General features: G+C 46.4%; 1 protein-coding gene across 1 annotated transcript; it reads right to left on the bottom strand.

Annotated features, from left to right (window-relative positions):
• Positions 1–18,896: 18,896 nt before the first annotated feature.
• On the bottom strand, positions 18,897–25,166 carry LOC100834026 (probable mixed-linked glucan synthase 6). The gene is made up of 3 exons (XM_003573406.4): positions 24,715–25,166; positions 21,944–22,691; positions 18,897–21,179 (listed from the first exon to the last, which is right to left on the bottom strand). The coding sequence occupies exons 1-3, from the start codon at positions 25,008–25,010 to the stop codon at positions 19,404–19,406; spliced, it is 2,820 nt and encodes a 939-aa protein (XP_003573454.1). The 5' UTR covers positions 25,011–25,166; the 3' UTR covers positions 18,897–19,403.
• Positions 25,167–25,394: the final 228 nt, after the last annotated feature.

Here is a 25,394-nt window from a genome sequence, read left to right as displayed (position 1 = left end):
TTTCTCGCCTCGTTTTCCCGCCAACGTTTCCCTCCAGGTTTTCCCGCCACCGCTTCCCATTTCCTGTCTCCCCCCCCTTTTTTCCTGTAACATCCCAGAATTTTCCAATTCTGGAATGTTAAATAAAATAATTATTTTAATGAAAATATTGGCTTTGGAAATATTTTGGTTGTGAATTTCTGAAAGATTTGAAATGTTTAGGACTTATTTAAATTTTTCCACACCATGTTTGAATATTCAACAAAAGAGTGGATTAATATAACTATCCAAATTATACAACATGGTTGGGACATTTATGTAAGTTCAAAATTATTCTATTTTGGACCCATATGCATCTTATGATTTCCACCGAATTATTCTTTGCATCTGAATAAATCCTACGTTCTTTTTGAAGGATTTACTAGCACACTAAGTTTCCAATTTGGATGCGATGCCATGACCATTTGATAGCATCGTTGGAATAATTAAATCGATTAGAAATGTTCTCCAACATTTATTTAAATGTTAAAGAAAGGGAATAATATGACTTCCCAAGTATATGGTTGGAAAACAAATATAATGATTCACCTATGTTTCTCTCGATATTTGCTTTGTCGTGTTCATTTTGTTTCCGAGAGTAAACTATCAAATATTCGAGAAGAGGATAACGTGACATTCTCATGTGCAAATGTTATTCCAACATTTATTCCGTTGTTGAGAGTGGGATAACATGACTTCCCAAATATATATATATATATTTGGAATCATCTGCGATGGTTTATATGATTTAAGATTTGGTGTTATAAAGTTATTTGGGTATTTAATGAACCGTATAATTATTATGAGATTTTATTTGGAGTTCAACCCAATAAGGTATTTAGCTAAGGAAGGGTTTTAGTGCAAAGTATGCCAACCCAATATTTTATTAGAATTTAAACTAATTTATGAAACAAAGGTTTCATAATAGATTTCAAAATGTATTTTATGTACTACTTATAAAACTCTAATGACATTTATATAAGCAAAAGTATTTTTACTTATTTTATTTTGAAAGGATTCAAGTCCCAAAAGTTCACATTTTGGAGGATTTGAATTTACAAATTTTCTGGACTTTATTTGAACTTATTTGGAGTTAGGAATTAAAAGTTATTAATAAAAACAGAAATGGAAAAAAAAGGAAAAAAAAAGAATGGACCGACCCAACTGGGCCAATTTGAAGTTTCCTCTCATAATCGTAGTTTCCAAAAGAGGCGCCCCGAATGTCGGCCGTCGACATCCGCGTCGGATCTCCCTCCTCGGCCATTATAAAAGGATTCCACGTGCGTCACTTTGATCCTTTGCCTCTCCTCTCCCATTCCCATGTAGAAAGTTTGGCCTAAAAACCTCTGTACAGCCGGCTACATCGACCTCTTCCTCCGCCAGTCACCGCCATCATTGTTGCCGGTGAGATCACCCCGAACCTCCGTTCTTCGATTCCTTTCATCGGTAGACTCATGTGACCCTTACCTACCTTTGTGACAAGGTTTCATGACCTCTTGATGCCGTTGGCCGTGCCGTCCTCGACCCCATGCCAAAGCCGCGCCCGGAGCTCCGCCCGTCGCCATCCGGAGATGCTACGACCGCGCAAGCCACGTCACGGTGTCCGCTTTGACGTCTTCCACGGCTCCATCGAACCCTAGGTCAACATCGTCGCCGTCCTCCTTCAACTCCGGCGAACTCCGTGTCTTTTCCGGTGAGCAACTTTTCAGCCGCAGCAGTTTGATTAGCCATGTTTAGAAGCCCATATCTTTTGATCAGTGTATCATTTTTGGCCGAATCTTTCTGTTGTAGTTAGAGCACGTCCACCTCTATAGACCAGACAAGATTGTATACCCCGTATCCATGATCTTCAGTACGGCATGTTCGTTGGAAATTGCTATTCACAGTATCCTGTTTCTGGATTAGGCACCTTTCGAAATTAATATAAATTGTTTCATTGATCCGTTTGGTTCCAAACTTTCTGTAGTTCATGAATTATATCCTTTTCTACACATTAGTCTACTTGGTGCACAAGTTAGGTCTTTTCTACATATGTGCACCTTCAATCAAAAGTCGTATCTGTTAACACTGTCACATCAGTTAGCTATTTTCCGGAGCCTATATCTTTTGATCCATTACTTCCACTTAGATGATTCTTTCTGTCATGTCAAGATCAAATCCAAATCTCAATCCTAGACCTATTTGAACACCTTTCCAAGTTCATGCAACCTAGTGCATCGTCGTTGCAAAACAGTACCTTCAGCAGTTTCCCACACTTGGCCAATCAAGCCTTTAGTTACAGAAACTTTGTTATAGATTAGCCTGTTTTTTAAGCCTTTATCTTTTGACTCACACCTCCTATTTAGGGTAAACCAGTGTCTGTTGAAATCTTGTTAGATATAGTTTAATTCATCCCATTGGCCCACTGTCTTTTGAAGCCATTAGTACCAGTACATTGTCAGTAGAAGTTAGTATCTTAATCTGTCAGAATCAGACTAGCCAGCTTTGCAAGCCAGTAGCTAATTCTCTGCAGATCCTTTTGGGATGATACTTGTTGTGTTAGCAATTATAATATTAATAATATACAGTAGTATACTTTTCATCCCATGTTCTGCCATTTAGCACCATTTTCCAAATAGCCAAAATATCTAAGTTATAACAATTCCTATAGACTTAAATTCCAGACCTAGCCACATTAGTCCATGCCCAACCAAACTTTGTATCTGTTAACACTGTCTTATTGATTAGCAATGTTTCAAAACCCATACATGTTGATCCATATTTTCAAACCAGTTCATTCTTTCTGTTGTGACAAGAGTACACCAAACTCTAATTTCTGGACCACTTTGTACACCTTCCAAAGTTATTCTACAGTAGCCCATGACCCCTAGAAAATTGTATCTATTAACAGCCCGTAGGTTACCAAATCAATTCCGTTCCAACTCCGCTTTTGTCCCAACCTTGTTCCTACCTCTTAGATCTATGCCTAGGATAGCCTAACAGTAGTTAGGTATTGTTTAATTTAAACTTCGTATATTGCATTGGTTCTTTATTTGGAGTTATGATTTGGAGTTCTCGAATGGTTATTTATTATTGCTTTTCGTTCTTCGCAATAGATTATACGGAGTGCGGTAACCGTGAGTATCGAAAAGAACAAGAATACAAAGACACTAATCAGGCAAGTTCACTTTGATCATTCACCTATTACTTTATTATGCACTAGATTTTATTAGTTGCATTGTTAGGATTATTATTGTACCTATGCTAGCTATGATCTCTCCTAGTACTACAGGACACCTTTGCCATTTCCTCACCACAAATTGCGATCGTAGTAGTGATACGCTATGCTATGATAATATACGAGGGCGGTATTATTACAATGTGATACTATTGAATTACAAATATAGTTTTCCTAGTGTATGGCAAAACAAGTAATTCAATGAACCATCCTGGGTGGGCTGCTTTGAGGAAGTGGAGATGTATGCGGCGTCAGGTCCATTTCTATGAGTCGTCTCGCCATTTCTATGGGAGCGCCTGCGTTGCAACCGAGGAATGCCACCCGGGGTAACCAGAGACTGGACTAGTTTCCTATTTAGTAGCTTCCAGTACAACCACATGATATTATGGGCTCTGCTGTAGGTGGGGGCGCGTCCCTCAGGTGGTCTGGGGGATTATGTTCTGAAAATTCCTGTAGTCGATGCCGTTGCTACTCTACCCTGAGGACAGCAAGGGATTAACACATCGATTTTTTGTGGGTAAAGTGTACCACCTCTCGAGAGTGTCAAACTAAGTACTTAGCCGTGTCCCCGGTTACGGACAATTATGAGCAACTAGATATTGGAGCTGTAAGGAAGGTCTCACTCATTCCAACTTCCTAATAAAATGAATGGTTTGAACTGGGTAGGAGCATTGATGTTTCTACTCAATCTGCTTAGGCTAATAGGAGCATGGGTGTTTCTACCCCGTGTCCAATAGAATCAAAACTATTTGTTTAAAAATGATAGGATGAAACAATGATGCTTTTATGCAAATAGCCAAACCCCACCTAACCAAATACTGCATGTAGTTGATAGGATCTGTTATAACCCTTTGGTGAACTTGCCAATACATTCAATGTATTGACCCCCTAGTGGATGCAACGTTTAAATGTTGCAGGTGAACCAGGTGAAGAGTGAGGTACGAATTGTTACGGTTGCGAGTTTACATTCCAACATGTTTCGACTGTGGAGTTGTTATGAGACTCCTGTATCTTCTGCCTTCCGCTGCAAGATTTTATTTTCTTTCGAGATAACACATGAGGTTATGCAATATGTAAGGTACTATTAAATTCTGGATCAATGCGATGTAATATACTTTTGACCTTTGTATCTTGATATTACATCTTGAAACTGTGTGTGCTAGCGAGTTGATCCAGTGACTAGCACGGTAAGCACAGAGATCGAACCCTTTGTAAGGGGGAGGATCGCTTCATTTCCCGCCACCGTTTCCCACCTTGTTCTCCCTCCAAGGCTTAAGGGAAAGAGCACATCATCGTCTAAGGGCTAGACCACTACTACTTTGTACGGCTAGAGTTAGGTTATCGCATATTGACGTCTAGCGCCTTGTCGGCGGGCGCTACACCCATGTACCTAACGCCTTATATGTTGGCGTGAAACCCTTCGACAATTTTCAAAGCGTAACGACGGTGTTGTCCCAGTTTAGCGACGGTCACCAGGGCGTTGCCTTTAACAGTTCCGCGCCTCGTCCGTAGGCGCTATACCATAACTGTGTCAATATTAAGTTCCAGTGACCTCCCAGAACAATATTAGCGCAGAAAGCGCCTAACCACAAGGCGTCAACTTCTGCAGTGCAGCGCTGCTAGCTGGGGCGTTACACCTTTTCGCGCCGGGTTGTGCGGCATGAAGCCTACACAGTTAGCGCATACCAGCTAGGCTCTAACATCGTTAATTGCTCATGAACTGAGCACAGCGCACAAGAACTGACAATAACAACTGACAATAAGAACTGACAAATTTTCTAGCAATGCAACCCATTTAGGAAATTGTAACACATTACCTAATGTTAACAATAGTTAGATCCACACAGATATATCATGAAGCAAGTTGGAGCATTGACAGCTATCACACAAGGTCGACACAAGTTCGCAAAAGTTCACTAGATCAAACAATGTCCCAAGAATATCGTATTGCCCATCTTTTTTTTTTGCTACTCCTAGTTGAGTGTCTAACAGCTTTCCGAATCACCGTCTTCCGTCGCCGAACAGGTCGGACATCTTCTTCCTCTTCATCTTCGTCTTGTTCTTCATCTTCCTCCTCTTCCTCTTCTTCTTGATCTTCGTGGGAATCATCGAACACAGCCTTCCTTCTCTTCTCGTAGTCCGAAGGATTAAAGCGCTTGAAGGGCTTGTGAGGCTTCAATTTGATAGCAGAGCGCTGCCAGGCCTCCAAAGTGGTGTTGTCATCCACATCATCTCCTTCACCTTCCTGTGATTGAGAACAACACGTAAGTATAATAAATTTAGACAAATGTCAAGCTTGTTCACTAAGTACTAGAATCAAACCTCCATGGACAGATCGTCTTCAAAGTGAGAACTGGAGGCTTCGACATCATCACCAGGAGAGGCTTCTACATCATCAGCAGACTGTGACGGTGTCACAATCTCAGTATCACGGCATCCCATAATGTTCGCTAGCCGCCGAAGTCTTTGTCCTGTTCGCTATAATTTCACAATTCAATATGCATTAGGTAACCTTAACAACACTGTATGACTGTAAGATGATTCTTCATATGTACCTTCACAAACTCCCGAAGTGTGTTGTGACCTTCATGCCCCTTTCCCGTGGTTTCTAGAACTGACTCGCAAGCATCGGCGTCCTTCCTGATCTCCTCGCGCTGTAAGATTCATGTTAGGGTCAATCGGCAAGTGGCAGCAAGCGACATGGAAACATGAATATTCGAAAACTTACCGCAAACTTGAGGACAGGAGCAAAATCTGTCTGCGTCCCTTCCCTTACGATTCGGTTGTACTCGAGGTCGGTTACGTCGTCAAATAAGACAGGCTCTTCGAGAATATCCGGGTCGTAAGCCGGTGGACATATAGTAGCTCTAGTGTTAGCAAGAAACCAACGAAGATAGTTGCTAAATGCTAGTGGGCAGTGCTCCCTGAGTTGGGATCCTCGAGCTTGGTTTGCCTTCTCAAGACACCGCTTGAACTTGTCCACGTGCTCTCCATGAACCACTCGCCAATCCTGTATTTTCTTGCACTTCTTCCTATCCATACTGCAAATTACAAGGCATGCTATTAGTACAACAAGATAAATGTTCACAATGCTTAACACCTTAAATGTTAACTCTTACTCATGAAGTCTTATGCTCGTGTCCTTCCTTTTCGGCGGGTTTGTCTGAAACAATCCAAATTGGGCCATGACACGATGTGGGAGATGAAATTCCACGGCCCACATACAAACCATGGGGCAACAAATCACCCATAGATGTCGTTCTTCCAAGCACTTGGGGTTTAGCTCAAACTCGAATGTCTGGCCAAAAGTTGGCCCCGCTCCGTATGGCTGCCACACAACCTACAAAATGTTGCCCCATTCTAAGTTCAAGATTGCAATCATAACATGCAAACAAAGTGAATAAGTGTACATAGTTACCTGCTGCGGAGTTAGTGCATCAAACTCGTTGTTGTATTGCTTGTAAAGAATTTTTGTGGAGCTCGTGCTCTCCAAGACCTGGTCCCACTTGTATGCCCAGGTTGGTCGACGCAGTGGGTTGCCATGATCATCCCAAGGCTGGTAGTTCATCAAATTTGGCCGACCCACTAGGAAGGGCTCCCAGCTCCACACGGAAAGAAGAAGCAAAGGACCGCCAATCCCGCTGTCAGTATCGATCCTTCGACAAGCATCGTCCAACTGCAAACAATATAATGATTACACATCACCCATAGAGTCAATTTCACAATTTGAAGTCAAATTAAACAATGTATGAGCAATTTATTACCTGTCGGTATAGGTAGGCAAGTGCCGCCGTACCCCAGCTCCATTTAGTGTCCCATAGATTCAATGCCTTGAGCCACATCCATTGGGTTGTCCTCCCACCTCCGTCGGCGAATAGATTCTTGCTGATAACGTACCACACGTACACGCGAGCGTACTGCTGGACCATCTCATCTGGAGCATCAAGGGGGCACTGCGCAAATTTCTGCGTGATCCAAGTATGAGTAGCTCCCGCCGGGACCCTGTCATGCATGGGGTCTTCAGCCTCAAGGGGTGCCCTCCCAATTAATTACTGCATTTGCTCGCGCCACCCGAAGAGTTCGTGTTCATGCATACGGGTTCTCCCTCGATGGGTAGTGCTAGGATCATGGAAACATCTTGTAAAGTCACGGTCATCTCACCAGTCATTAGGTGAAATGTATGCGTCTCGGGCCTCCACCGGTCCACCAGCGCGGTGATTGCAGCAGCGTTCAACGAAGCCGTGGAGCGGGTTACCAGTTGTATGAACGGGAGGAGCCTGGTCAACTCGATGTACTATGTGTACCTCTCATCATACCGCATGGCATTCGATGAGGCCCCATGAGACCTAAGTTTCAATGGTCTTAGTTCTTGCAAAATAATAAACCTGAAAGTAAGAGAGTGATATTGAACCAAACAAGGATATATCATAATTTGTATTGAAACTTCTAATTACCCTATTTTCCTCGCGCATCATACGCGCGCGGCGATGCTGATCATAATGCTCATTCAGAAGCGCCATGGTGTCTACAATGGGCAATCAACACATTATTTCAAAAATGATGTTAGCTTCCCATGGTTAAAATAGGCAACAAATCTCCTACATCTCAATGTATGAGATTTGCAAAAAAATAAGTCTGAAACAAAGCAAACCGATGCGTACATAACTACTCTATTCACAATCACCATATAAAATGACCCGCACCAAAACATAATGTCCATTATGCAACAAAATAATATGGAGAACAATTAATGATGTTATTGTCCATGATATGTATACCTTAATGTCCGTCCTAAAATGTCCATAAACCAGACACATTGACTTAATTGGCCTACAGCAGAAATTTATAAAGTTCTCTTTTTGCCATTACAAAGATACGTACATAAACATTATTCAGAAAACTTCCTCATTTCATGTTATGTAATATGCAATGAGCCCTATCTTGGATGCTACTGCAATCTTTCACCTTTCCTAAACAATATTTCTCTGTACAAAATGATATCAACTACACCTAAAAAGAGCAAAGTAACAAACAAAAACCAGGCCATGCATATCATGTCATATTGCACCCTTTTCCTTTGTATACCTAAAAATATCAAACTAACAAAAAGAATCAAAATGATATCAGGTTCCTACATTTTCCCTCACAATCAAATCTCCGAGTAGGTATAAAATCACTTGCACCCATTTCAAATCTCTACAACAAAATTCTTCTACAATTTCTGATATGCATGGCTTACAACAATCAATGTAATAGAACTACTAATTGAAAATTGGACAGAGAGGCTGCTGCTTTCATTCATTCACTAGTTTCAACTCATAACAGAGGAGCTATCGGGTAACCTAGAAATTAATAGAACTACTCAATCCGAATTAACTAGGAACAAATTCGCAATGCTTACACATCTAGGGTTCGCCTCGCACATTTTAACTACGAACAATTTCGCTATCCTTACAGATCTAGGGTTCGCCTAAACTTCAATCAAATCGGTCAAACTTTGCGGATGAACTAGCTGCAATCGATGAGGAATACCTACGGGGAACGAGGGGCAACAAATCTACTCACAAATCTGGGCGGAATCGAGGTTTACCTGGCGGGTCACGCAGAGAAGAGAGGGGAACGCCGGCCTGTTCGTGCGCCCGATGTAGAGAAGGAACGGCCGATGCAAAGAAGGAACGGCCGCGCATTATATTCCCCAGAATATAGCGCCGAATCCCTGGGCGCTACATGACCTGATCGCTGGGCCGTCTAATTCCACGCTGGCTCTGCCTGGCCACGCTGGCAGGACCTCAACGCCCACAGGCTAGGCACGGGATGCACTACTTTAACGCCTCTCTGTCGGGCGTTGAGCAAAAGGGTTGTCCCTGTGAAAACCTTCCCTCCTGAGTCCATCATCTCTTGCTCGCTCGTGTGCGTGTGCTGTCTGCGTCTGCAGCTGTGCTGTGCGTGTCATCATCATCATCATCATCATCATCATCATCATCATCATATGCCAATGGTGTACCACCTCCTGAGTGCAAGCATTATTGCAGCCATTGCCCTAACCCTCAAAATTACCGTTTAAGAGTGTTGACTACTGCACAGCTCAGTCGACTGAGAAATTGTATTTCTTAGTCGACTGGCTGTACGTACGGCTGGCCAGCTAGCACCCCATCATGAGTGCGTGCGTCTGTGTGTATGTGTGTGCGTGCGTCTGTGTGCTTTGGAGTTTGAGATCATAATAAAAAGCATTCGTCCTTATAGTAATATAAATCCAGTCCTCATTATATGTTTCTCATGTGTATTGCTACAAATTTTAAAACAGTGTTAAAAACTTAAAATTTGAAAAATGACTGATCCTGATGAAAGCACACTTGCGTAGCACAACCAACGCCCCGGAGAAAAGAAAAAAAGCAACAAAAATAATAACAATGAAATTTTAAAAAATTGCAGGTGAAACTTTATGCATGAATTTAAAGTTGCAGGTGAAACTTCATGCGTGATTCAAAAATTTGCAGGTGAAAGTTATGGGCGATTCTAAAAATTGCAGTTGAACTTTATGCGTGATTCTAAATATTGCAGGTGAAATTTATGCGCGATTCTAAAAATTACAGGTGAAAGTTTATGAGCGGTTCTAAAAATTGGAGGTGAAAATTTATGCACCATTCTAAAAACTGCAGGTGAAAATTTATGAAATAAAAATAGGGCACACGCCGATCAAGTAGAAAAACATCAACAAACACAAGCTAAAAACAGTCCAGCCGGATTAAATCGTGCACTCCAAAAAATAACTGAAAAATAGGACCAACACATACCACTCACAAGGCCCAAATTAAACTACCATGAGTCTCTGTACAAACACCAAAGGCTAGCCACAGAAAAAACAAAGTCTAAACACAACCCACGGGAACACAAAAAAAAAGTCAAAAAACCCCACGAACTGACACTAACCCACAAAGATACATGCAGGCTCAGCCATCATGCAGGATTCTCAAAGAGCATCCAACAGGACAGCGCCATCGACTGAGAAACATTGTTTCTCAGGCGACTGCTCCCAAGCAAAAGCATAAAATTATATATGTTACTTATATTTAGAATTCGAAGCAGTACAAGTTTAATTTGACCGCAAAATCGAGCAGATTTCCATCGCTAGAAATAATCACAAACTTAGGTCGTGGCTGCGCATCCTGCAACTTTTTCATTGAAACTTGACGACTGTATATTTGACCGGAGGAGATGCAAAGCAAGTTAAAGGTGACGGATGGATCGATGGATGGATTGCAGATCGACGGGCAGGCGGCATTAAAAATGTGAAGGGACGTTGACACGAACGGCCGGAGGTCGGAGGATGTTGCGCAGAAGAGCACAGAACACCACACCGGCTTTCAGCTCTTGCGATCAATATATACCACTCCAGTGAGCAGTGTACGTGCTGGTAGTACTATACGTTTGACAAATGACAAGGAGGCTGGCCATATTCTGCCAAAGACCGCCCGAACATCTCGAGCCACTGACACACGCCACCCTTAAAAGCTTTAGCAGAAACAAAATCTGAAGCAGCATTCGTATACACTTTTTTCTCAAGGATGGGAATCGATCCAAAGCGTGTATACGATCGAAGCGCGCGCAATGTTGGACGTTGCAGCCGGAGGAGGACGTGCGTATTGAAATGCCGTGACGTATGGTTGTACTGAAAGTCTGAAATTAAAGTGAAGATAGTAATATAGAAGTAGAATTGAAATGTAGGTTGACCGCGGTCAGCGGCTTGGCATCGATCTGATGAGTGCCGACTTGCTCAGTTTACTGCTGCTGCTGCCTGCAGAGAGAGAGAGGAGAGAGACTGTGCAGGTAGCACATGAGCAGATATAAATGATGACAGCAATCAAGAGGGAGGTAGTAACAAAGCTCTGCCGTTGAACCGCATTGCCTGGGGAAGGAGCAGAGACCAACATGCAGGAGGCCCCCAGCCCAGGACGACGATGCATGGAACGGGCGAACGGCACAGGGATAGAAAAACGAGCCAGTGTTGAATGCGTACGTGAGATGGGTCATATCTCAACCATCTACAGTACCCTTATTTACTCTCTTTATACATCCACAAGAGACGTAGAGCCGGCCATGTCTTCTGTTCTGCGGTAGCCCGGCCGGCATGGTCCTCGCTGGGAGAGCTCAACAACTGTAGGGGAGCTCGAAGTGTAAATTGCACAAACCACCCGTCATATTGTTGTGCAAAACACTTACTATTCGTCTAATCCGTTGCACATAAGTCCTAACCTCAATTTCAGCGCGCTAATGACGTTTCTGACCGGGCGCGGCCCACCTGTCAATGCCAACATGACAGTCTGTGCTTGCCAGCGTGGATCGGGTGATGCCGATGGCCTTGCCCAGCCCGCCCACGTGCCCACCGTGCTTTGAAGCAATTGTCGTCATGGCCCTCGCGACCAGCCGTCGTTCGCCGGCGCTGTCGTCGCCTCCGCACGCGCGAGCCGGCGGCGGCGCTCTGTCCTGCGTGAGCCGCCGTCGACGCTTTTGGCAAGGCGATCGGCATCAACCCGCTCCATGCAGGCAAGCCCAGGCTGCCATGTTGGCACTGACGGGTGGGTCCCACCAGTCAGAAATGTCGCTAACATGTTGAAACTTGGGTTAGGATTTATGTGCAACGGATTAAACGAATAGTAAGTGTTTTGTACGAAAAAAACGGATATTACGTGTTTTTGCGCAACAACCCTCCCAATTATACGTGGTTCGTGCAATTTGCTCGAGCTCGAACGGCTGCCAGATCTACCAGCTACTGCTACCATGCATGCATGCGTGCCCCATCATAAGGTCATCATTCCATAATTATTGGTGCGTATATGTGCATGCCTGCTCCATGCGTGCATGCATGCAGCAAAGCGGCATTTCATTTCTTTATTTTCACTCATAGTACTGTACTGCTACTGCTGGTATTTACTTATTGAGACACAGCTCATATTTTGTACTAGATCCCAACATGGTCAATTGTACTCGAGGATTCACAGCAGTTGACTAGTACAACAAGTTCATTTGTTAGCCAGCCTGATCCTAACCGCAAAAAAAAAATGTTAGCCTGATCCTTAACTGGATGGGAATTACGTACAGCTTTGTCATTTTTTTTCATCTTGTTTTTAGCAGATCAGCTTTGTCAGCCTGGGCACAAGATCGATAGGCAGACGCAGCGGCTGTCACGTGGGCCTACACTGGGTCCCGGGCGTGTTTCTTTCTGGGCTTCATAGTTCGCTGCGGCCTTGATGGCTTGTGTGGGCTTTCGCTGGCTAGCGGCACTTGAGCTGGTGGTCGGGCCTTGGCTGCTTCCTTCCCATGCTTTGGTCCGTTCTTCAGAAAAACAGTGCACTTGTTTTTGTGCTGCATTGGGCCTATTAAACGGATCGACATGTTGCCGGCCCAGGATGTTTCAGCTTCTGTTTTGTGAGGCCCAAGCAGACAAGAGCTGGGCTTTTTTAACCAGCGGGTTTGTGCCTAACTAGCCTGGTCCACTGGAACGTAGACGTACTAGGCCTCGTTTATTTGGGCCGTGTAGAGATTTCCTTTTGGGGGTTTTACAGACAAACCGAGCGGTTGTTGTACATGATGCAAACTAATAGTGTTGAAACCCGATTTCTTTTTTCTCCAGAACACACAGTGTCCATTTTGGCACCGGATGTTACATGGTTACTTGCTACAACATTTTGTATATCCATTTTAAAAATCACAAAAAAACCGTATGCTAACAGAACAAACTGAATGCATTTCTCGCATGCCAGATGCCACCATACCCCTCTGGTGCAAACGGGATTTCAAATATGTGTCGCTTTTAAGCAAATCTCTAAATATTGAATCAAAATTTTAAACTGGCAAGTCCCGGAAAACGGACAAAATTTCACTTATAGATTAAGCTTGCATCCTGCTCGCTGCCATACCCCTGATTCACCACAATTTCTCTTCCTTATGCTATCGTGGATGTACTTTCACTTATAGATGACGCTTGATCCAAGAGGTCCAGCCACGCATCTGCGACTACCAGAACGGATAATGTAACAACATCCATCCCAGCACACACATGTACTACGATCTGTGACCACCGGCAAGGCAGGCTGCGGCTGACCGACTGCAGCGGTCCTTGGCCTCGTACGTCATGCATCCTTTGTTCCTAAATATTTATACTTGTACGCGTACATGCATGCTTTCTCTGTTTCTAAATACTTATGCTTGTACGATCCAACGACCTATTCGGCTGCAATTGCTCAGCTGCAATCAGGATCGATTGACCTTAAGATTCACGGCGCCGATCTCCAGTCACCTGGCTCCTGACATGATCTGGCTTGATGCATGTGCATAGGGTCGATCTCTTCTCACTCTCTAATCATTCATCGGTGTAAACGGGACAAGGCCACGGGCAGGGGTGAGCCAGGGCCGCCAGCCCTTTTTCGCCCGATCTGCACGGCCACCGGGCCCATCCTGTCGGCCCGGCCCAACCGAATGACCAACCTTCCCTTCCTGATTCCATCTCTGCTCTTGGCTCTTGCTCGCTCGTGTGTGCTGTCAGCAGCTGTGCCGTGCGTGTCATCATCATCAATTGATCATCATCTGCCAATCTGCCAATGATGTGCCTCGTGAGTGTACGCATTATTGCAGCCATTGCCGTTGCCGCTGCGCCGTGTGTCCGGCAGACAGAGTATGCCGTTGCCCTTTTCGAAAAACAGACAGAGTATACATTTGTACCGTATGGTTTTGGGGGGAGAGCGAGAGAGACGTGAATGGGATCTGAAACTTTGATGGCAAGGCTGAATAATGGGGTGGGCGATGCGGTGCACACATGCGTGTTAGTACAGCTGTAAGCATGCACCAAAGGTGGTGCAGATAGGATCAGAAGAAGTGGATGCCAAGTTTGGCAAAGGATGCCCGGCCCCATGATCCATGGATTGGCATCACCTACCTGCCTTGTCGGCGTACCAAGTTTAACATCATGAGCCTGAGACGGCCGGCTGGCGGTCATCTCGTAACGGCCCCGATCGAATTGATGAACCCCCACAAAGGCAACACGACCATGTGTTCTTTTATTTATTTTTCTGTGTGTTCTAATTAAGGGGGGAAAAGAGAGAGAGAGCTGAGTTCAGCTTCCTTTACGTGGTGATCGAACAACATGTGTAGAGTCGATCAGGTCGGAATGGTCGAGACAGTAAGAGATGCCCTCCAAGCAAACGACTCTACATGTCATCCTAGTTATTAGTCACGTGAGTCTGAGAAGCAGACCCGTCTTGCAAGTTTATAAAGGGGAATTGCTGAAGTGCGGTACATTGTGCTGATTCACTCGTTAATTTGGGCGCACTGGTGACAATATTTTAGATGGAGTGCTCTTTGTAATCGGATTACATCGCAATGTTCATTTTTTTGTCATCCCTTGGGTCCAATTATTTAGCACTATTATGATGTTTTTTTGCAAACACTATTATGATGTTGTTTTATAAAAGATGCTGCTAAGGCATAATTTCACTATACCATGTACAAGTTTTGAAGGCATTTTGGCAAAGGCATTTTTCAAAATTGCCTTAATTACTCATTATGGCAGGCAATTTCATAAAAAGCCTTGGAAGAACAAAGATAAGGAGGCAATTTTAATAAAAAGCCTCAAAAACTTTTAACATCAAAGGCATAATGAAGAAAAAGCCTCAAAAAATCTAAGCATCAAAGGCATTTTGAAAATAAGCCACCGATACAATCATTTCAGGGCCATTTGTAAAATTGCCGCAACAAGTTTAGAAGCTATTTCAATAAAAATGCCTTCAAATGTCTATACATTATGCAAAAACACCCTCAATTTTTCCTTTCATAACTTACCCTTCAACCAATTAGACACACACGGGTCTTTCTTCCCCATTCTCCCACACACAGATCGCGGAGCCCAAGCGCCGACGAGCCGCCTTCGCGCTGCCTCAGCCAGGCCTGGATCTGGGGGGCACGCTTTCCCCAGCGACGGCGTGGCTCGTCTGCCGACGGACGAGCCGTCCCGCCCCCTCTCCTCTGATGTCCCGAGCCCATGCCAATGGAGGCCGCCGCCGTCACCTGCTCCCCTTTGTCGTCCACCGAAACCTCCTGAGCCCGCTAGAAGTCGCTCCACGCTGGCTGCTGCTCCTCTGCCGTCCGCCCGGCTATTCCTTCCACGGACTGGCTGGTCCCCTCCCCGTTCCTCGAAGGTGCTGCCCTCGCCTGCAGCGGCTCACCGACGGCGGCACTCTGCCTGCCACGGTGCCGCTCCGGCCAGTCGGCCACCTTGTCCGCACCAGGCCACCGACTCGCCTCTGCTGCGACGCCGCGCGGCTGAGTTTCATGGTGCGCCGCCGCTCCTCCGGATCCCCTGCTCATCTTTCCGTCGGCCGATGCTTATTGTGTGATGGATACCTTGGATATTAGTCCCACATCGCTTGTCAACACAAAAATCTACCAGCTTATAAGTCCGTAAGAAGAATGGAAAGGCATGATACCAGGAACGTATAGGAAAGGCAATGGCGTGATTAGATTTAAAAATGGTAACTAATAAATATGATTTGGGTTGGTAATTAGATGATAATGATGATGGAGGCCGGTGAAAGGGCATGGGAGTGGGACGCTTGAAATGGAAAGTGCACGGAAGAATAAATTGTATCCACTATATTTAGATGCTTTATAAAGGCTCAAATAATAATTGAAGGCATTTTAAGAAAAAGCCTCGGATACTATTTTTGGAGGCTTTTTTTCAAAATGCCTGAGATGACATTCTCCTCCCCCAACTTCCTTGTCATTTTTCAAAAAGCCTTCAAATATTGTTGGAGGCATTTTATCATCCTTTTGAGGCTTTTTAAAATGACTCCAAATATAGAACGTGGTGTAGTGTTTAGAACGGATTTAGCCCGTTTGAGATGTCTCACGTTCGAACAGTTTTGAAATCCATCGGTGATAGGATTTTAAAACCATATGTGTTCTGTCATTCTAGTAGCATGGATCTAACAATGAATCTCCGCAATAGAGCTCATGGATGTCCATGAACGTATGGTCCGGTTCGGCCCGAGTGTGTACAATGGGCAATGGTAGCCCAATACGGCGGTATCTAACGAGTCCTAACCCATAGATAGGCCATCACTAGACGCGGCCATACCCTGAGTGAGGTTTTCAAAACCCTGACAAAAAGATATGAAGCTCGAGTCTGCCCTATCCAAAACTTCCAAACAGTACTTTGACATAAAAAAAAATATTTAAGCACTTCGTAGGAAAAGTATATATTTTTATTTTATCTACCAAATACTTCCTCCCTTCCGGTATATTTGGCGGTTCTCCGTTTTCACCCTAGCAAAGTCATGACCTCGTATAGCGCTCTCCCTTGCCATTTTCTTTCCACGATTAATTGCGCCATAACTGCTACATGCAAACACTTCGGTGTTGGACTGGAGGGGAGGAGCAGGACACGGCTTTTTAATCGGGAAGCCGGCGAACGATTGGTTAGCTATTCCCGTAATTAGAGCAACACATTGCTACTTCTATCTGTAATTAAAGCAATGCCGTTTTTGCGAAGATGGAATGCGTTCGATCGCTTCGAACCGAGATCGGCCCCGTGAACTGAAATCGGGATTTCACAATGAACGACCTAATATACCGGAACAGATGGAGTATTATCAAGCCTTTTGTCACTTTAAGGCGGTCTTTGGGCGAAGAAGTGAAGCCCAAGGCTGGCCGAGCTAGGGTGGGCTAAGATGCCCACCATCAAGTCTAGGTTTGGGTGTTACAAACTACTATGTGCATGTGGGCCGATTACAATGCCTAATAGAAAGCGGAAAGTAGGGAAAGACGTGAGTTGAAAGCTTCCAAACTTTCCAACTCGCTACACCAACTCTATTATCATTGCGTGTGCAGTGTTGACGGATGTATACATGGATCGTCATGCTTGGCTGTAAGCCAGCAAGCAAGTGAGGCATGGAGAAGCTTCCAAACTTGTCGCCTTGACATACTCACCACCGCTGAGTTGATTTGTTGTATCTAAGAAACTATGCGGTTGGCGGTGAGCAATTTAGAATGAAAGGGACAAGAATCCAAACTTCCCACCTCAATTCCTTGATCAAAGTCATGTGGGTTACGTTGATGGTTGGATGATATGCCTTGCTGTAAACAAAGCAAGCAAGAGAAAACTTTCCAAAATTGCCACCTCAGAAGACCATCTTGATCATTGTCGTGCACTATCCGTTGATGGATCAATGGATTATGATGACTAGTTGCTAAGCTAACAAACATTAGAATGAGGGGGAAGCTTCCTCACTTGCTTGCTATCTTGGTACACAAGCTCAATTATCACGTTGTGCGTTATGTGGATGGTTGGATATATTACAATGCCTAGTTTGAAAGAACCAGGAAAGGATAATTTCATAGTTTTTGTTTTGATAAAGTCATAAAAACGATCAAACATCAAAAAGGGTTAAACACGTTTTCGACGTATCGGCATCATCTTGATCTCATATGCTGATTTCATGGATCAACATGGTTAGCTTGAAAAGGAAACACGCGAGTGGTAGTGCTTCTTGTTGTGATGACAGATGGATAGTTACCATGGCGAGCAACAAATCTCATCACATTGATGTTCAAATGTTAGGTGTTCAAATGTGGAATCAAGAAATAATTTAAGAGATATATTCTAATAGATGTATGTTAAGTATGGTGTTATTAAGTGATTAAATGTGCAATTAGGACATAACTTTTTTGAAACTTGACTTATTTGAGTTGTTAGATAACAATGGATCTAGATTCTTTGCCTCAAAACCTTACCTCTTACTTCTCCAAGTACAATACAGATTTCATATGGGTCCTTTAGAGCATGAACTCCAAAGGTGTTTTCCTTTGCATTGATTGAAGGGTGGATTGCAATGCCAAGTTGGGAAGCGGTCAATCGATGGGGGAGGAGGATGGATGCTCCAGACTTTCATCCTAGACTACCTATATTCTTCGTATTATTCATGTTTGCAGGATCAACAAATTCAAATATTGGAGAAGAGATATTGGAGAAGTTAGATCTAGGGATAAAAACGTGATCCCATTACTCCTGTTTAGATGGCTTGTTAGTTCAACCTTTTGGTCTAATAAATTTAAACATTTACTTATATTCAGGATGAAAGATACCGGCTTGCATCCCTAGAATTACATCCTAGATTAGAGGCAAAAGGAACTCCTGGAGGAGAGACAAAAGAAACAGAGAAGGTTTGTTGTCCTCAGAAGCTGGAGCACGCTTGCCAGCCTCCCCAGCTAAACTAGAACATGGGCTATACACCGAAGCCTCTTCAGGACAATGTTGAAAGCTTACCCTCACTTTGGCTTGGGTGAATTACTGGAGTGATTCTATTTAACTATGGGGATCTAATTCTTCGCAAGAAATTAATATAGGGATCAAATTGACTCAAGGTTTGACATCCTGTGCCAAATTGACTCAAGGTTTGACATCCTGTCCAAGGCGGATTATCATTCAAAAGATATTCCCACTGAAAGTCAAATGCTCGTGGTGACTCCATCAGTTTTGAGACCCCGACAGTGACTCGACTCTATTAGCTTTGAATAGATGTTGTGTATGTGATGGTGCCAGACTGTGTGTACAATATTGTACTCTGTGTTTCTAGAAAAAACAGAGTTGAGATTAGTGAAGAGAAGAGAATGCACAAATGAATATAATTAAATTATTGTTTCCATATACTAATAAAATAAAGAATACCACCACACGGGGCCCCGCTCCCAGCCTCTCCCTCTGTCTGTATACCTCTCCAGCATGTACTAGTACTTACAGCCCGGCCCCGCCGGTAAGTACCCCCCACCCTTGTTCCGGTAATATGTATAATTAAGTACATATAATTAATTACCACGGGTAATTAAAAAACTAAATGGAATCAAACCAACTTTCTCTGGACAAAACTAAGAGCAAAAAAGTCGAAGAAGAAGAAGAAGAAGAAAAGGTTCAAACTTTGGCAGCTCTGCTTCTTGACGATCACCAGGTTCAGAACGATGCATCCATCTATATGCACACTCCACATTTCAGTGGATGATGACTCTGTCTCTTGTTTCTCATGCAATGCAGGATGCGATGCATCAACTCACACAGGCTCTGTCTGTCTGTCGATCTTCTTCGTCCCGATCGACCCCCGCGCGCCGGCCCCGCGGCGCGCGCTCACGGCCAGAGGTAGTAGCCGTCGAACTTCTTGCCATGGTGCATCCCATGCCCCACGCTGTGCTTGCCTCCTCCTCCATGGATGTGCGGGATGTTGATGTAGAGGACGGCGGTGATGACGAAGGTGAATGCCCACCAGACGAGCACGACGACGGGGGTCTTGCCATGCTTCCCCAGGAGACCCTTGGCGAACGGGTAGAGGTGGAACAGCACCCAGAAGTTGAAGAAGACTCCTCCCGCCACCTTGAGCCAGTGCGTCCACTCGCCGTCCAGCACCTTGGCGAAGGCCACCGCCGAGCCGATGATGTTGACGAAGATGATGATGATTGGAGTGATCATGAGTGGAGTCCAACGCACCACGTACAGATCGGCATAGGGGTCCTTCTTCTCGTCCCCAGCAGGCAGCTTGGAAGTGAGCTTGAATGAGATGTCCCTCCTGAAGATCACCTTGGTGAGCACCTGGCACACAGCAGCAAGGTAGGCGGAGCAGCTAGCCGTCATCCAGAACTGCCCGTTCCTGAACCACTCGAACACTGTCACTCCAGCCCACTTGACCTCAAGAACAGCGATGATGAGCAGCGTCGCCAGCACGATCCCCAGGTAGACGTAGAACATGGTCGTCGGGCGCTGCACGATGAAGTGGCCGGTGACGAAGGAGAGCGCCGGCACGGTGGTGTAGAAGATGAGGAAGATGGCGGTGAACGGGTATGTGGTGATGTTGATGTAGGCGACGCGCTGGAGCGGGTGCAGGTAGGTGCTGCCGAAGAGCGGGTTGTTCTTGGAGAAGAAGATCTCGAGGGAGCCGGTGGACCAGCGGAGCACCTGGAAGAGCCGCTCCGTGAGGTTGATCGGGGCGGTGCCGATGAAGGCGTGCGGGTAGATGGAGCAGTAGCGGGACCTCCAGCCCTTGATGTGCATCCTGTAGCCAGTCACCACGTCCTCTGTGACAGTGTCGTAGACCCAGCCGAGCTCGCTGCCCCATCCGGTCTTCTGCTCGAATGCCGATCCGGTCACCTTGACGGCCTCAGCCAGAGTCTCCGCGCCGGAGTCCACCACGCGGATCCCCTCCGCCGCGTACGGCGACGGGTGGGACGCGCGCGGGATGGTGTCCACGAACTTGTCGGACTTCCCGTACGTCTTCTTGGGGAGCGGCAGGAAGCCGTGCTTCCCCTTGGCCATGGCCGGCACCACGGCCTGGTTGGCTCTCGCCATGGTCATCTCCATGCTGGGCTTCTCATACTTGGTCTTGGCGAACAGGCCACCGAGAGCAGGGAAGCATGGCCCGCCGACGTTGATCCTGGGCGGGTCGAAGCCGTAGACGGTGATGCGCCGGAAGAGGCATCCCGTGCCGACATAGATCGGGCCTTGCATTCCGTCGAGCGCCCTGAGGGTGCCGTCGAAGAAGATGCGGTTGTGGTTGGCGTAGAGGTCCGTGGGGTCGACGCCCTCGAACCGCTGCGGGAACTGCACGAAGGCGACGGTGTCGCTGTCCCGGCCGACCATGAAGCAGATCCCGGCGCGGAGGGCCTGGGAGTTGTTGATGTAGTGGTCGCAGTCGAGGTTGAGGATGAAGGGCGCGTTGGAGAGCAGCGCGGAAGCCCTGGTGAGCGCGTTCATGGCGCCGGCCTTCTTCTGGTGGTTGTGGCCTGGGCGCTTCTCGCGGGACATGTAGACGAGCATCGGGAGGCGGGTGTCCACGCCGCTGAAGTCCAGCGCGTTGTCGGCGCTCGCCGGCGCGCCGGGAAGGCGGTCGTGGCTCGGGTGGTCAATCAGAACCTGTGGATTGCATTGCAAAAAAGTTTAATCAGTCCCAGATCCACCCTTCCTAATTAATTACCTCGGGTGAAATCGAAATGGTAACAGTAAAAGCTGGACATGCTTGTTACTGCCACTTGTTACTAATTACAGTACTCCTACTACCTTGGGTGAAACTAGGGGTGGTTAATTAGATACAGTGACTGTGTGCAGGGGTAACAAGTAGTAACTTAATTAAGTAAGGTTATTAAGATTGTATATACTGTACTTGGGCAGATCTAGGACTAACTGAGTGGCAAAATTAGAGTAATGAATGAATGATTGAGGGAGGCGAAGTTAACGACAAAGCAGGGGCAGGGCAGGCAGGTGAATTAAATGGGAGGGGGGGCGTGTTTAAAGCCGGCCGACGCTGCAGCTGTATGTCGGGACGAGAGGGAAAGGACCAGCCCAACCACCTCGTCACACTCACACAGACACAGCATCAAAAACTGAGAATTGCTGGCTGTCCACACAAGAAGACCATAACAGAAGAGAGCATCCATCGATGCGTTTCTTGCATGTCTTGTTCCATGTCCGATGGTGGTTGCCCTCTCCACCATCACCCCCATCAAATCCCCTCCCCAATCCCCATCACATGGACACTACTAATGACGAGCCCCTAACAGCCTAACCAACAACATATTCCACGAGGGAATTTGCCACGACAACGAGACTACGCCAACCATCGTTACTAAACCATGCAGAAATGTAAGTAAAAACAGAGCAAGCAAGATCGATATACTGACCAGGACGATGCCGGCGTGGTCTCCCTTGCGGTGATTAGCGGACGGCTCGACCCAAGTCCCCTGCCACTGGACTCCATCAGCCATCCAGGTAGGCCTGGGGATCCCATCCCCATTCTGCGGCACGGCAGCGTTATGCAGATCATTCCTCTGCTGGATATCAGTCTCCAGAGAGTTAATCTTGGCCTTGAAGTCATCATACTCCTTGCGCACCCGGCGGCGGTCATTGACGAACTCGTCGTGCGCTCTCCCCATGTACGGGTGCGACTTGAGCTCGAAGTAGCTCTCCGGCCCGCGTGGTTCGATGCCGTGCTTGCGGCAGAATGGCACCCAGAGGGTGGCGAACTTGGCCGACTCCGCCATGGCCTCGTAGGTCATGAGCATGCCGCTGTCGTCGGAGATGTAGCAGGTGTTGCGGTCCACCGGGTAGTCGGCGGCCAGGATGGAGAGCACGGAGTTGGCCGTCGACAGGATGGGTTCCTTGATGGGGTCGGCCGTGGTGACGAAGATGTCGAGGCCCGGCAATGTGGATGTCCCGTCGGCGCGGTCGAAGCGTTGCCGGAGCACGGCGAGGTCCGGGATCCGGTTGATCGGGTTGAGCTTTGGAAGCTGGTCCAGCAGCCAGGAGAAGCCGAACCAGAACTCGCCGCAGATGGAGGTCACCCACAGCCACATCGTGTCCGGGTTCTTGTGCGAGATACGCCAGATCACGAACAGGGTGAACGCTATCAGACGAACAAAGATCAGCACCCTGTCATTCACACAACAGATAATTCACTGTCAGTTACTGATAGCAGTAAATAAGGAAAAAAGAATTATTGTGCAGGTCAATTAGATTAGATTAGATTAGATTAAACTTGTTGGGATTAATAATAACCCAGTGTGGTGTTTGTTTGTTGGTGGGTGATGATTGGGAGCAATAATTGGGGGGGGACATGCGGCATGTTCATCTTTTTTCCAACTTAGAGACAGCTAGCAATATAGCGCAATGGTGCTGGTAGTGGGGATGATGATTTTAATTAATTAATTTTTAGTGAGTGCCAAAAAAAAAGCGGTAAGAGGGGGCATCGCATCGTGTTCGAGCGTCGCGGCGGACAGCCAAGGGAGCTGGCAGGTCAATGAGGCGTGGTGAGCTGGCACCGACATGCCTTGCCTGTCGGTAGGACCCAAAAGGATGATGACTCCCAGTGGGCTGGATTCTTTCCTTCGCTCCATCATGGACCGCTCTTCTCATTTCCTCCATTTATTTTTGGGAGGCTATTAAGGCCAAAAAGGGACTTGGAACCTTCTCCTAGCTCTCAATCTCTCATCCTCCTCTGGTAAAAACAAACGTTTTACTAAAACTGGGTGCTCCTTGCACGCGTTCACCGGCAGAAAATCTTGTAGCGTTGCTAGTTTTGTGCTCCGCAAAAATAATGTTGTGCAAGGTGGGTGGACTTGGAACAGCTATAGCTAGCTAGCACATAAATGTAAAACCGTGCCCTTTTTTTTTCTTTCCTATATGCACATGCATCTCCTCTCCTGGGTGCCAGCCAACACGACTCTACACACACACATTCATGCAAAGCCACCACTTCTTTTCCTGCCTTTTTTCCTCCCGACTTTTATGACATGTATGACGTGATGGTCTTCTTTCTTCCTTTTTTTTCTTTTCCCCCTAATATGCTAGTACTCTACATAAAAAAAAAAAGAGCCTCGACGAAAGCTACCAACAACGGCAGCACCGCATCTACAACTAGAAACCAGAAACCTCTCATCTTACTGCAACCCACGGGTACAAATCTTTGGAGACAAACAAGAACACGTTACTGTCTTTCCCCACATCCTATCCCAGTCCCGGCTAAAAGTGTATTATAACTAACTTTTGTCACTGCAGCCCGACCTAACCCATGCAGGGAAAAAGAAAGGAAAAGAAAGAAGCTTTCAATGATAGCTTGCTTGGATTCACATGCAAGCCATGCCTACTGTCTCCCTCCTCCTGGCTTCATTTCGTTTCACCTCGGATTCCCATCGCAAAAGCGGCCAAGCCAACGCCCCCACAGCCAGTATTTTTTTTTCTTTTCGAGTCGAAACGAAAGGGGCAAGGATTTATGAGCCGCCAGGGTGGCTGCCGCGTGGGCCCACCTGCCAGCTGCGGCAGGCAGGCCCAACGGCTTAAACGCCTCCTTTACCGGGCCCACATATCAGAGGATGTAGACAGTCTAAACGGAGTAAGAAAAGAAAAAAAACAGCGCAGCACCGAGCCGACAGCACACCCCGGGACGCGCTGTTTTTGGGTGGATTCGAGCCCGGGCCCGGCTCTAACGTGCAACTGTCTGGGAGAAACTAAACTAACCCCAAAAAGTAAATTAATTTAATTTAATTAGTCAGGTTAATACTAGTAATTAACACCGACCAGGCCAGGAGTACTAGTAGTCAAACAAACTGCTGCTAACTAGGCACTCCTAATCCTGATGAACAACCGGCCAAAATGAAATTTATGCCGCGTAACTGACCTACTGACAAAAACCGCTGCCCAATGCGTGCATCACTAGTACTAATAATAACACTAACACGCTCAAAAACAAACTAAGCAATACTACTAATAACATGTTAATAAAAACAAACAAGCATGAATTGAATTGGAAGTACAGTAATCAAGTAGTACTAGCTGGCATGGGTAGATGGAAGATGAACACAGTACTCTCCTACTGCTACCATGATATCAGCTAGCAAGTAGTGCAGGGAAGAATTTAATGGAGTGAGGTGGTACAGGACGGCAGTGTGTGTTATACCTGTAGGGGTGGAGGAGGACGCCCTTGATCTTCTCGGTCTTGAAGACGGGGCGGTCGTCGACGCCGGCGCCGCTCTCGTCCGTCTCCACGCCGTCGGGGCCGAGCTCGACGCCGACCCAGCTCTCGCCGTCCACCGGCGCCGCCTGCCCTTCCACCGGCGTCACCGCCATGGCTCTCTCCACCTCCAGCGACGAACCCGCCGACGCCACCGCCGCCGACCCAGAGCACACGCACACCTGGAACCCGCACTTACACCCTGCACCCCGGCTGCTCCCGCCGGCCACCGCTGGCGCCATGGCCGCCGTCCCAATCTCCCCCCAAACTACTTGCTCCCACCACAATGCAAGAAGCTCTAAGGCTGCCTGTGAGAGCTCGAAGAGATGGAAGGAAGGATGTGGAGGAAGAAGAAGGCTTTGCTGTTTGTGTTTATGAGTAAAGCGGGGCGGGGGGAGGGGGGGATTTATGGGGGGCGCCAGACGAGTGTCGGTAGAGGGGTTCAGCTCAGCTCTCGCCGCTCGCTTGTCTTCTTGAGCTAACCAACCTCCAGTGATCTGTGGGCTCTCTCTCTCTCTCCCCTTTTCTTGTTTTGCGGTTTGCGGTTTGCGCTTGCTGTAATGTGTTACCGCTGTGTAATTATAATTATAATCTCTGTGTGCGCCGTATAATGCGTAGGTGGCGAG

Source organism: Brachypodium distachyon, chromosome 3, assembly GCF_000005505.3.
Source record: "Brachypodium distachyon strain Bd21 chromosome 3, Brachypodium_distachyon_v3.0, whole genome shotgun sequence".
NCBI classification, from domain to species: Eukaryota; Viridiplantae; Streptophyta; class Magnoliopsida; order Poales; family Poaceae; genus Brachypodium; species Brachypodium distachyon.
Note: the sequence above shows the minus strand (reverse complement) of the source record. Positions and strands in the feature narration are given on the sequence as shown.

What these genes read in the sequence shown, in the direction of transcription:
- LOC100834026 (XM_003573406.4), bottom strand. Translation starts at nt 25,010, where the DNA reads ATGGCGCCAGCGGTGGCCGGCGGGAGCAGCCGGGGTGCAGGGTGTAAG. An exon ending in GTCCTCCTCCACCCCTACAG is followed by an intron (nt 22,692 to 24,714) that starts GTATAACACACA and finishes TGTGAATGACAG; the next exon opens with GGTGCTGATCTTTGTTCGTC. An exon ending in ACCACGCCGGCATCGTCCTG is followed by an intron (nt 21,180 to 21,943) that starts GTCAGTATATCG and finishes TGCAATCCACAG; the next exon opens with GTTCTGATTGACCACCCGAG.